A 13381-nucleotide genomic window follows, 5' to 3' on the forward strand; every position below is an offset into this window, starting at 1 on the left:
TCTGATTGGGGACTTTCAGAGCTTTGGGGAAAGTGGAGTTACCCCTTAGTCATTCATTGCTTCCAGGGCCTCTCTGACCTGGAACGGAAGCACCTGCAAGAGTTCCTAACTCTCTAAAGGACTCCTTGGTAGAATCAGCAAAGTCAGTGATTCCTAAAAAAGAAAAAAGCACAAAGAATAAATGGATGACAGATGAAATGAAAAATCTGATGGAAGAAAGGAGACGGAAGAAAGCAAATCCAATAGAATATAAGTCCTTAGATAAATAAGTTAAAAGCTTATGTCAAAAAGCCAAAGAAGAATGGTTAAACCAGGAATGTGAGCAAATAGAAAGAATCCCTATTACTGATCCAAAAAGGTTACATCAATAAATCAAGAATATCACTGGTAAAAAGCTCCTCTGTTCTTCAGGTGGATGTTTGAAAGCAAAGCACGGTACCATTATCATGGAAAAAGATGAGATTATGAACAGATGGACTGAGTATATTCAGGAATTGTTTGAAGACGATCGAGGTGAAAAACCAGAAATTCAGAAGAACATTGAAGGTCCAAGTATTTTAAAATCTGAAGTTCGTAATGCAATAAATAAGATGAAGGAAAGGAAAGGCAGCAGGTCCTGATGAATTAGTAATGGAACAAATTATTGCCCTTGAAGATTATGCAATTGAAAAACTTACTGATTTAATCAATGATATTTATGAGACTGGATTAATACCAGAAGAGATGAAAAAAAAAATTCAGTATTTATCACTCTTCCTAAGAAAGCTGGAGTAATAGAATGTAAATTACATAGGACCACAAGTTTAATGAGTCATATCACTAAGATACTTCTAAGAACTTTGATGACAAGAGCTAAAAGTAAGATACAAGCTGAAATAGGTAAAGAACAATATGGTTTTGTGAAAGACAAAGGTACAAGAAACGCAATATTGATGTTAAGGATACTATCAGAACAAGCTATTCAATTGCAAAAAGATTTGTTTGTTTTATCGACTATACAAAAGCATTTGATAAAGTGAAGCACAATATGTTATTTGAAATATTACAGAAAACTCTAGATCTAGATTCGAAAGATCTCCGCCTAATCAGAATTCTGTACTGGGAACAAACTGCTGCTGTAAGAATAGTTGGAGAAGTGAATCCATTAACGAAAATCAAGAGAGGCGTTAGACAAGGGTGTGTTTTCTCCCCTGATTTATTTAATGTGTACAGTGAAACAATATTACAAAAAATAAGACATCTTGGGAATCAAAGTTGGCGGTGAAAACATCAATAATTTCAGATATGCAGATGACACTCAATTGCAAGTACAGAGGAAGAACTGCAAAACTTAATTGATATAGTTGTTGAAGAAAGTGCAAAAATGGGTCTATATATCAATTGCAAAAAGACAATGTATGGTGATATCCAAAAAGGAGGATCCTATCTGCGGGCTGAGAATAAACGGTGAAGACATAAAACAAGTACAGAACTTTTGCTACTTAGGAAGCTGGGTGACATCAGATGGCAGGTGCGACATGGACATCAAAAGAAGAATAGGGATGGCAAAAGACACCTTTACAAGAATGAAGAGTATACTGATCAATACTAAACTAGGCATGACAACCCGCCTCAGAGTACTGAAATGTTATGTTTATCCAGTTATGTTATATGGCTCAGAATGTTGGATAATATCCAGTAACATGAGGAAACGAATTGTAGCAGCAGAGGTGTGGTTTTTGAGGAGGATGCAAAGAATATCATGGACAAAACGAATATCTAATGAGGATATTGTGGACAGAGCAAACACAAAAAGAGAAATAATGTATGAGATCATGAAAAGGCAACATAACTTCGTTGGACATGTGATTAGGAAAGAGGAGTTAGAATGCACGGTAATTATGGGAAAGATTGAAGGGAAGAAAGCAAGAGGAAGACAGACAAATGATGATGGAGACGCAAACAAGAGGAAATCTGCAGATACTGGAATTTCAAGCAACACACACAAAAGTTGCTGGTGAATGCAGCAGGCCAGGCAGCATCTCTAGGAAGAGGTACAGTCGACGTTTCAGGCCGAGATGTCGACTGTACCTCTTCCTAGAGATGCTGCCTGGCCTGCTGCATTCACCAGCAACTTTGATGTGTGTTGCTTGATGCTGGAGACAGCAGCCAGAGAACTGGAAATGAATACCAATGAATTGATCCACTTGACCCGAAACAGGAGTGTGTGGGCCATGGCAGTCAAAGCTCAAACTGGGCACGGCACCTGATGATGAACTTGTACTGTGGCTGAAATGAGATCACACTATGATTCTACAGTTTAGAAAGGGTTTTTTGGCCCATAATGTCTGTGCTAGCTTTTTTTGAAAAAAATGATCCTGATATCGTCCCATGACTTTTACTCCGAAGCCTCCACACCACCAACCGCCCCCCCCCCTCCACAAAAGCTGGTCTCTATGTACACAGGTCACGGAGTCGATACAATAGTGACACCCTGTAACTGAAAAGCTTCAATGAGGTTTGTTTGTAGATCTGAAGTTGGGTCTAATGGTATCTTGGGGGATGTGACGTATTACTACAAATGGTAGCTCACACCTTTAGAAACAAGGCAGAAGGTCAGTCTTATTTCTGTTTTTCAATCTTCTGTTATTTGACTCCACAAAAGCCCAAAAAAAATCCATCAACCTCACCTTAACACAGACATCCGAAGCTGACTGGAGTGTAATGTTACAAAGGTTTCCAACCATCTGCGTAAATAATTTTTTACCACAGCTCAGTCCTAAATTGCTGAATACTAAGCTCGAGGATGGAGCATCTTGCTCTAGATTCTCACTTCAGTTTGTTCAGGACTGTTTTGTCAAATCCACTTAAGAATGTTGAGACCTTATAACTTGTTGAGGTCTCACTTGGAGCATTGTGAGCAGTTCTGGGCCGCTTATCTTAGGAAGGATGTGCTGAAACTGGAGAGGGTTCAAAGGAGGTTCACAAAATTGATTCCAGGATTGATTGGCTTGTCATATGAAGGGTGTTTGATGGCTCTGGGCCTGTATTCTCTAGAATTCAGAAGAATGAGGGGTCACCTCATTGAAAACTATCGAATAGTGAAAACCCTTGATAGAGTGGATGCTTCCTGTGGTAGGGGAGTCTAAGCGCAGACAACACAGCCTCAGAATAGAGGGTGTTCTTCTAGAACAGAGATGAGGAGGATTTTCTTTAGCCAGAGAGTGGTGAATCTGTGGAGTACTTTGTCAAGGGCAGCTGTGGAGGCCAGGACTTTTTGTACATAAGGCAGAGGTTGATAGATTATTGATTAGTCAGGGCATGAAGGGATATGGAGAAAAGGCAGGAGATTGGGGCTGAAAGGAAAATTTGATCAGCTGTGAAGAAATGGTAGAGCAGACTCAATGGCCAAATGGTCTAATTCTACTCCTATTATCTTATGGTCTTATTTGTATGCCTTTTGTCTGACAACATCCTTGCTTCCCTTTTACCCATCTATACTAATCCCATTTACTTGCACTTTAACCTGCTCCGTCTATGCCTTGCCTATTTAACTGTCTGTCCCAATGCCACTGAAACAGTGATTGTATCCGATTCCTCCACCACCACCTCTGGAAATCAACCAGTCAGTATAGTTTGAACTGTCATTCTTCTGAACTTCAGACAATGTGGACTCACTCAGTCTCAAAGCTATATTAAGGCTAAAGCACAGAACATATGTCACAATGGGCCAACTGAAAAGGAGGCAGCAAAGTGCCAGACATGACGAAGTCATCATCTGTAAACACGATTTGAAATTATTTAGAAAATAAATGCATCCAAAAAAAGGATATGATCAAACACATGAAGCAACATATTATTATCTATTCTAAATTTTTTAAACATTAAGTTAATAGCTAGTCCACTTAGGGACAAGCTTTCTTGGTAGCCTTGATAATTGGGGAAGGGATCCTGAGACAATCTTCTCAAAATATGAACCAGTCCAGTGAGCAACTACCCTTCTGAAGCAAGTATTGTACATTCTTTCTGAAGAAGGGCAAGATGTGGATTGCCTGGGTGAAAATGACTCCCAGTAGATCAGAGATTTTGGTGCTTGGGTGGAAAGTGAATGGGAAGGGGTGGGGGAGAGGAGGTTTGAGTAAACAGTGTGGTGAACTCTAATGATATCTTGAGAACTGAGCACAAAACTAGTTTACACAGCCAGTAAAGAGGCAGCTCTGTAGTTAATGCTGTTCCCCAGCTAGTAAGATCCAGTACTGCTGGGTAAGTACAGGCTGCACCACCACATGTTGCCCAGTCAGAACAGGACTGGCAAAAGCTGGTCTGCAACTAGATTGTCCATTCAGTAGATTTGACAATTGCTTGTACGTGGAAAACGACAGACTGTACAGAGCATAGAAGTATCTGGCACCTGAAGAAAAAACTGGCATACTTTTGGAGCATAGAATCAGGACTTTTAGCCCACCAGGTCTGTGCCAACCATTGACCACCCATTTACACAAATCCTAACTTATTCTCCCCAGATTTTACAATCTCTACACCCCAGGGGCAATTTACAATGGCCATGTGACCTACATTTTAATGTAGGTGACAAAGCCACTGAAAAGCAGCTGACGACCTTCAGTGTACATTGACAAAACAGTCATTTCTATTGGATAGCGAAATACATGATATAAAAAGATGAGAAATAATTTGAGGTAATACAGAATTCAGGACATTACAGACAAAACTATAGTTTAGTGCACAAGCTATTAATGATTGAGCTAGTGGCTGAATATAATCGCTGTAATATATTGCTGGTAATGGTCTATCCACAGTAATGGCTAGTACCAATGATTACCTACACTGTCCCATTTGAAAATGAAGACTAACCAGCTGTCTTGCATTTCTTTCTCTTTCAGTTGTTGCAGTGGGATTATCGCTGCCGGCTTGGCTCCGGGGAGAATGGAATACACGAGATAAAAGCTCATTCCTTTTTCAGCTCTGTTCACTGGAATAAGTTAAATGGGTATAGATGAGTAACATAACTGAACAATGAACAGCTCAGGGGCAGAGTGCTCTGAGCAGATTTGGAACTTGTGCACCAGTGCTGAGCCTGCAAACAATTAGAGCTACAATGAGCAAAGGTTATCAGCAGAATTCAGTCCGTTACCACTCTGACTGGGTTAAAAAGAGTTGAAGTTCACTAGAAACAATTATTAGTCCTGTTGAATAAGCAATGTGCTGAACTTGGGACAGTGTTCAGCAAGTTACCATGCAGACATCTTTCTAGTGTGGCATACTTGGTGGTAATAACTTCTAGTGATTAAGCTTTCACTAGCCAGGCAGCTCCTCTTTATCCACTGGTGAAATACTTAGTCCTTACCTGACTCCCATCTCCTTGTCCATATATCCGTGATATCCTTCCTCAGAGCACCGGTTAATACTCAGTGTTCTCATCCATCCATTCCCTAGTGGTCAAGTTTGGTATTTCTCCTGGGTCTTCCTTTCCCCAGTGCTTACAAAGCTGTATATTCCAAATTATTTTCCTTCCCTTCCAGGATTACTGCTGAGAAAACGAAAGATAAATCACACTCCACCTTGTATCTGTTGAATTCTTGTATCATAAATGTTTGGTAACTGCCATGGAAAGAAAAGTATCCAGTCCATGCTGATCAGTGGACACCCATACATACATATTAATCCCATCTTCCAGCTCTAGGTCCATAGTCTTCTAAGTCTAGAAGGTTCAAGTATTTGTTTATTTAGACGTTTTTTAAATGCTCTCAGTGACATTGTTTCCACTACTCTCTCAGGCCACTTGCCACTTTTGGTTAATTCCACCCCCCCCCCCACAGTTTTATCTACCTCTAATATTGGGAATAGTTTCCTCCAGTCCCCCTATCTCTACCCTTCTTATTATATACCTCAATCATATCTCCTCTTGACTGCCTTCACGCCAGAGAAAACTGACCTAGTGTCTCCGGTTTCTCCTCATAACTGAAACGCTCCATCTCAGTTAACATCGTGGTAAATCCTCTCCAGTCCTATCACACCTCCTCTATAGTGTGGTGACTAGAATGGCAAACTAAGGTCTGACCAATGTTTTATAAAGTTGTAGCATAACCATTTTTTAAATGTATTAATGTACAGTGCAGAACAGGCCTTCTGGCCCTTCAAGCCGTGCCATCCAACAACCCCCGCTTTAACCCCAGCCTAGTCACAGGGCAATTTACAATGACCAATTAACCAGTACATCTTTTGACCGATTGACCGTACGTCTTTGGAAAGTGGGAGGAAACTGAAGCACCCGGAGGAAACCCACACAGCCCCAGGGAGAATGTACAAATACCTTACAGGCAGCGGCAGGAACATGCCTGCTCTTTTATTCATTGTAATTCACATGCAATCCCAAATTTATTCCATCTGCTATGGATATTTGTGTTTTGGTCCCTTGTTCACAAAAGCCATTAGTTTGAAAAGAGAAAGATGATTTTCTCTATCCAAAAAAAAATGCAGTTTCATATCCAGGCCTTTTGTCAAAAGGAATTGCACGCCAGTTTTGTCTGCTCAGAGGCTTCTGGTAACGTGAAATCTTGTCTAGGGTACCTTGTGTTTCCCTCCAGTTACATTTGGAAGAGATAGGAGGGACAACTTGGGATCAGGCACTGACGCTGACAGTGATGGGAAGAGACTCACAGGCTCCATGTTCCCACTAAATCACACTGCTGGCAAGCTGTTTCTCTTTCTAAATTCACTTGAGCCTTGTTAAACTACTTGAATTGTGTGCAAACGGATGAAGAGTTCTACTGTTACTGGCATGGTCATAGGCCTGTGTTTGTGTTTGCACTTTTTTGCTCCTTGCAAGACTTGCTTGCCCAACTATTCAAACAGTTATCAGTATATATATCTGTACTGGATTTCCATAACTTTCATATTGGCCATCTTTGATTGACACTCCTGCAAGCAGCTAGCATGCAGGATTTTATTTTAGCAAGTTCTGCCAGGCAGCATTGAACAAAAGGATTTAGTCATTTCTCTAGCTTGTTTCACACAGTACGTTCCAAATAAAGACCAATGAATCATCCCTCTATTGAAAACTAAAACTTGTTTATTCCTAAGTCTACTGTGTGCACTAGCTGCAATTTATTTGTTGAGTTTTGTGTATCCTGAGTCCCAATGTCTGCCTCTATAGTATGCAATGATCCTGTTAATGACTAGTAAGATATAGTACATGTCTTTATGTCCTTCCCAGAAGCCTGTTGTGACACAATGCTTGCTACAGTGATTTACTGGTTTCTGTCAAAATATGTATGGCCCAGTCTCAGTGTACATCTAATTTATTTTTAATTTTCACAGTGGTCAAGGAACTGGGGCAGGGGTACTTACAAAAAAAAAGGTATAACAGTAACATACAAGTAAATAATGATGGCTCTCTGATTAAAAATCAGTCTACCTACCTCCAGCTGAGTGCCAACGTTACTTGAGGTTACTCTACCTTCCATCCTGCCGCTTTTTATATTATGACAGAATATTATTCAGAAGTTATGGTGTCTAGAGTAACAAATGTGCAAATTATGTGACTGTAATTAATTTTTCTGTCCCCTAAGTTTGTTAAGTTATCCCATAAAGATCTCAGAAGCTAACCGTTGCTGAGGATGGCCACTTGTAAATTGGCAAAAAGAAACCAACAGGTATTCTTATTTTATATTTTTGTAAAATGCTATTTGTCTCTAATTTGATGTGATTGGCTGCTATTTTATGAATTGTACATGTAGCCAATCAGCTGCAAGCATGATATACTTTTTCCAATTTTAGCACTTTGACTAATGCATGTGAGATACATAAATATATTTAACTTTTATCCCATAAAATATTTTTCTTCATAGTTTTTTTTCAAACGTTACTGATTTCTTATTGTGGAATAGTTATGCAGGGGAATGGCAGTTATTAGTTGGGAGCCTGACTGAGTACCAGGGGACTCTGTGAAAGTCATTACATACACATGAAATCTTGCACACACAGCACTTCTAGTAAAAGACACAGAACAGATCCTGCAACGGGAATTGTGGCCGGTTTTGTTTTTCCTAATCCAGGGATGAGTGTATGTGACTACGAGTGAGGCAAGAGATAATACTGGAGGAAAAAGGATTTAGTACTAGACATGCCCAGGCATGTCCAGTACGATGGTATTTATACCCCAGTAGTCCATCCCTCCTGATTGATTAGTCCTCATCCAGTCAGGTGTCTGCTCTCTCACCCTGATTACAATGGAATTCCAGTTCTTACTTGGAGCCAGTCCTTCGTGTTTGTTAAAATTCTTTTCCTCTAGGTATATTTCAATGGCTTCCTTTACCAGACGGTCCCAAAAGCCATTGGTGTGGCACAGTAGTTTTGTGCTGATGAAGTCCGTTCTACGGCCATTGCGAATGCAATGTTCTGCTACCGCCGATTTCTCTAGGTAACCCAAATGGATGCAGCTGCTATGCTCCTTGTTGCAGGTTTATATTGTGTGTCCCTTCTGCCTGATGTACGCTGCTCTGCATTGACAGGGAATCCTGTAAATACCAGCCAACCTGATTCCCAGCTCATCCTCATGCTGAGAGTGGGAGTTGTACAAAAGATAAGCAACCAAACAATAGCACTGTCATTCAAGAAGCCAGTCAAAAGGGGGAGAAGAGAAATTAAGTTGCAATTTGGGATGGTAGAGTCAGAGGAATGAATGCAATTCTCTATCACAAAGATCGAGAATCCTGAAGGTTATGATGTCTGACTGGTGCCTGGGTTCAGAACATCTCATCTGACTTAAGACCACAAGTCCATAAGATCATAAGATGTAGGAGCAGAAGTAGGCCATTTGGCCCATCAAGTCTGCTCTGCCATTCAATCATGGGCTGATCCAATTCTTCCAGTCATTCCCACTCCCCTGCCTTCTCCCCATACCCTCTGATGCCCTGGCTAATCAAGAACCTAACTATCTCTGCCTTGAATGCACCCAATGACTTGGCCTCCACAGCCACTCGTGGCAACAAACCCCACAGATTTACCACCCTCTGACTAAAGTAATTTCTCCACATCTCTGCTGTAAATGGACGTCCTTCAATCCTGAAGGTCGTGCCCTCTTGTCCTAGAATCTCCTACCATGGGAAATAACTTTGTCATATCTAATCTGTTCAGGCCTTTTAACATTTGGAATGTTTCTATGAGATTCCCCCCACCCCACCTCAATCTGCTGAACTCCAGGGAATACAGCCCAGGAGCTGCCAGATGTTCCTCTTATGGTAACCCTTTCATTCCTGGAATCATTCTCATGAATCTTCTCTGATCCCTTTCCAATGTCAGTATATCCTTTCTAAAATAAGGAGCCCAAAGCTGCACACAATACTCCAAGTGTGGTCTTACGAGTGCCTTATTGAGCCTCAACATCACATCCCTGATCTTATATTCTAATCCTCTGGAAATGAATGCCAACGTTGCATTCACCACCTTCACCATGGACTCAACCTGAAGGTTAACCTTTAGGGTATCCTGCACAAGGACTTCCAAGTCCCTTTGCATCTCTGCATTTTGAATTCTCTCCCCATCTAAATAATAGTCTGCCTGTTTATTTCTTCCACCAAAGTACATGACCATCACTTTCCAACATAGTCATAGCCATACTTTATTGATCCTGGGGGAAATTGATTTTCGTTACAGTTGCAGTATAAATAATAAATAGTAATAGAACCATAAATAGTTAAATAGTAATATGTAATTTATGCCAGTAAATTATGAAATAATTCCAGAACCAGCCTATTGGCTCAGGGTGTCTGTCCCTCCAAGTAAGGAGTTGTAAAGTTTGATGGCCACAGGCAGGAATGACTTCCTATGACGCTCTGTGTTGCATCTCAGTGGAATGAGTCTCTGGCTTAATGTACTCCTGTGCCCAACCAGTACATTATGTAGTGGATGGGAGACATTGACCAAGATGGCATGCAATTTAGACAGCATCCTCTTTTCAGACACCACCGTGAGAGAGTCCAGTTCCATCCCCACAACATCACTGGCCTTACGAATGAGATTGTTGATCCTGTTGGTGTCTGCTGCCCCAGCACACAACAGCAAACATGATAGCACTGGCCACCACAGACTCGTAGAACATCCTCAGCATCGTCCGGCAGATGTTAAAGGACCTCAGTCTCCTCAGGAAATAGAGACGGCTCTGTCCCTTCTTGTAGACAGCCTCAGTGTTCTTTGACCAGTCCAGTTTATTGTCAATTCGTATCCCCAGGTATTTGTAATCCTCCACCATGTCCACACTGACCCCCTGGATGGAAACGGGTCACCGATACCTTAGCTCTCCTCAGGTCTACCACCAGCTGTATTTTATTTGCCACTTCTTTGCCCATTCCCCTAAACTCTCTGAGTCTCTCTGCGTCTCTCTGCAGGCTCTTTGTTTCCTTAACACTACCTGCTCCTCCACCTATCTTTGTATCATCATCAAACTTAGCCACAAATCCATTAATCCTATAGACCAAATTATTGACATACATCATAAAATGCAGCAGTCCCAACACCGACCCCTGTGGAACTCCACTGGTAACTGGCAGCCAGCCAGAATAGGATCCCTTTATTCCCACTCTGTTTTCTGCCGATCAGCCGATACTCCACCCATGCAAGTAGCTCCCCTGTAATTCCATGGGCTCTCATCTTGCTAAGCAGCCTCATGTGCGGCACCTTGTCAAAGGCCTTCTGAGGACTTGCAGAGGAATTTGGAGTGAAAGGGAAAACATCAAATTACCATGGTCCATATGGCTACCAACAACGTAAGAACAAGAAAAATGTTACTCTGAGGGAATTGAGCAAAGTAGAACCAAAGTGGTAATAATCTCTGAGCCATGTGCAAATGTGCACAGGGTTTACAAGAACAGGGAATTAATTACATGGCAAAGATCAATATGGAAGAAGTGGATTTGAATACCGGGGAAGGAAGCAAATGTTTCGCTAGGACAAGCTCCACCTGAACCATGCTGGGACCAGGGTCCTGGTAAATCACATCGAGGGCTGTGGATAGGGCTTTAAACTAAATTGTTGGGGGGGGGGGGTCATCAGCTTGGAAGAATATGGACAATTTAAAAGGAACAGAGTGCAGGAGAAGTTACTGAAGCCTCCAAAATGAAGAATAAGACCATAAGATATAGGAGCAGAGTTAGGCCATTTGGCCCATCGAGTCTGTTCCACCATTTCATCATAGGTGATCCAGTTTTCCTCTCAGCCCCAGTCTCCTGCCTTCTCCCCATATTCCGTCATGCCCTGACCAATCAAGAATCTATCAAACTCTGCCATAAATATATATAAAGACTTGGCCTCCACAGCTGACTGTGGCAAAGAATTCCACAGATTCACCACTCTGGCTAAAGAAATTCCTTCTCATCTCCAATTTAAAAGGATGCCAGTCTATTCTGAGGCTATGTCCTTAGACCCTCCCACCACAGGAAATACAGACTCTATCAAGGCCTTTCACCATTCAATAGTTTCATTGAGGTCACCCCCTCATCCTTCTGAATTCTAGAGAATACAGGCCAAACACTCCTCATATGACAATCCATTCAATCCTGGAGTCATTTTTCATGAAACTCCTTTGAACTCTCTCCGGTTTCAGCACATCCCTTCTGAGATAAGAGGGCTAACCCCGGCTCACAATACTCCCAGTGAGCCTCACCAGTGCTTTATAAAGTTTCAACATTACATCCTTGCTTTTCTATTCTAGTCCAATTGAAATGAATTCTAACATTGTATTTGCCTTCCTTACCACAGACTCAGCTTGCAAGTTAGCATTCAGGGAAGCCTGCACAAGGATTCCTAAGTCCCTTTGCACCACAGTTTTTTGTATTTTTTCTCCATTTCCACCCAAACTCCCTCTATTTCTGTGAACTGGTACACTTCCATTGATACCTCCATATTATTGTCCAGTCTTCCTCAGATCTGATTTCGTTTTTCACCAACAGAGCAACACCGCCACCCCCCCATCCCCCACCCCCACCTATCCTTTATATATAGTGTGTATCTTTGGATATTATGCTCCCAGCTATAATCTTTCAACCATAATTCAGTGATGCCTACAACATCATACCTGCCATTCTACAACTGTGCTGCAACAAAAAGTTAAAGGCATAAGAATTTACTTTAATGCAATGCTAAGCCAAAATTGTGAATGCAGGATTGAAGGGTTACATTTGAATATACAGTATATGCAATAAGGTAGGTGATCTTTCAGCACAATTAGAAATTGACAGGCATGACTCATAGTGTTGTGGTTATCCAAGGATACACGTTGTATCCATAGGACAGACAGGTGAAGAGAGGAGGTGGGGTGATTTTATTGATAAAATGAAATCAAATCTTTTGAAAGAACTTACAGTCTTAGAAGATGTAGAATCCTTGTGTGTGGAGTTAAGAAACAGCAAGGGTACAAAGAACCTGCTGGAGTTATACATAGACCTCCAAACAGCATCCAGGATGTGGGCTACAAATTACAATGGGAGATATAAGAATGATAATATGGCTGGGGAGACTTCAATATGCAGGGTTTTTTTGGGGGTGGTGGAATCAACTTGGTGCTGGATCCCAAAAGAGGGAATTTGTAGAATGGCCATGAGCAGGCTTCTGAGAGCAGCTTGTGGTCAAGTCCACTGAGGAAAAGGCAATTCTGGTTTGGGTGTTGTGTGATGAGAAGGGAGATTCCATTGAAACCTATCGAATGTTGAAAGTTCAAGATACACTGGACGTGGAGAGAATGTTTCCAGTAGTGAAAGAGTCTAGGACAGCCTCTGCTAAAGAAATTCCTCCTCACCTCTGTTCTAAAGGGACATTCTTAAATTCAGAGGGTAGTGAATCTGTGGAATTCACAGCCACAGACTATTTGGAAGATCAAGTCATTAGGTATATTTTAGACCATAAGACATAGGTGCAGAATTAGCCCATTTGGTCCATCGAGTCTGTTCCATCATTTAATCATGGTGATCCACTTCCATCTCAGCCCCAGTCTCCTGCCTTCTCCCCATATCCTTTCAAGCCCTGACCAATCAAGAACCAATCAACCTCTGCCTTAAATATACCCAATGAGTTGGCCTCCACAGTCACCTGTGGCAACAAATTCCACAGATTCACCACTCTCACTAAAGAAATTCCTCCTCATCTCTGTTCTAAATGGACATTCCTCTACTCTAAGCCTCTGTCCTCTAGTCTTAGACCCATAGGAAACATCCTCTCCACATCCACTCTATCGAGGCCTTTCAATATTCAATAAGTTTCAATGAGGTCACCCCTCATTCTTCTGAATTCCAGTAGAGACCCACTGGCATCAAATATTCCTCATATGATAAGCAATTCAATCTAGGAATAATTTTCATGAACCTCCTTTGAGCCCAATGTCAGCACATCC

General features: G+C 41.5%; 1 protein-coding gene across 4 annotated transcripts in view; it reads left to right on the forward strand.

Annotated features, from left to right (window-relative positions):
* Window positions 1–13381, forward strand: part of rps6kl1 (ribosomal protein S6 kinase-like 1) — a 77566-nt gene that overhangs the window by 55743 nt on the left and 8442 nt on the right. For all 4 annotated transcript variants that reach the window (XM_063043897.1, XM_063043877.1, XM_063043887.1 and 1 more), the window contains 2 exons: window positions 4881–4987; window positions 7569–7652. In XM_063043897.1, the coding sequence (XP_062899967.1) occupies window positions 4881–4987; window positions 7569–7614 (153 nt within the window). In that variant the 3' untranslated portion in view covers window positions 7615–7652. The remainder of the gene's footprint in view (window positions 1–4880; window positions 4988–7568; window positions 7653–13381) is intronic.

Source organism: Mobula hypostoma, chromosome 1 (assembly GCF_963921235.1).
Source record: "Mobula hypostoma chromosome 1, sMobHyp1.1, whole genome shotgun sequence".
Taxonomy (NCBI): domain Eukaryota; kingdom Metazoa; phylum Chordata; class Chondrichthyes; order Myliobatiformes; family Myliobatidae; genus Mobula; species Mobula hypostoma.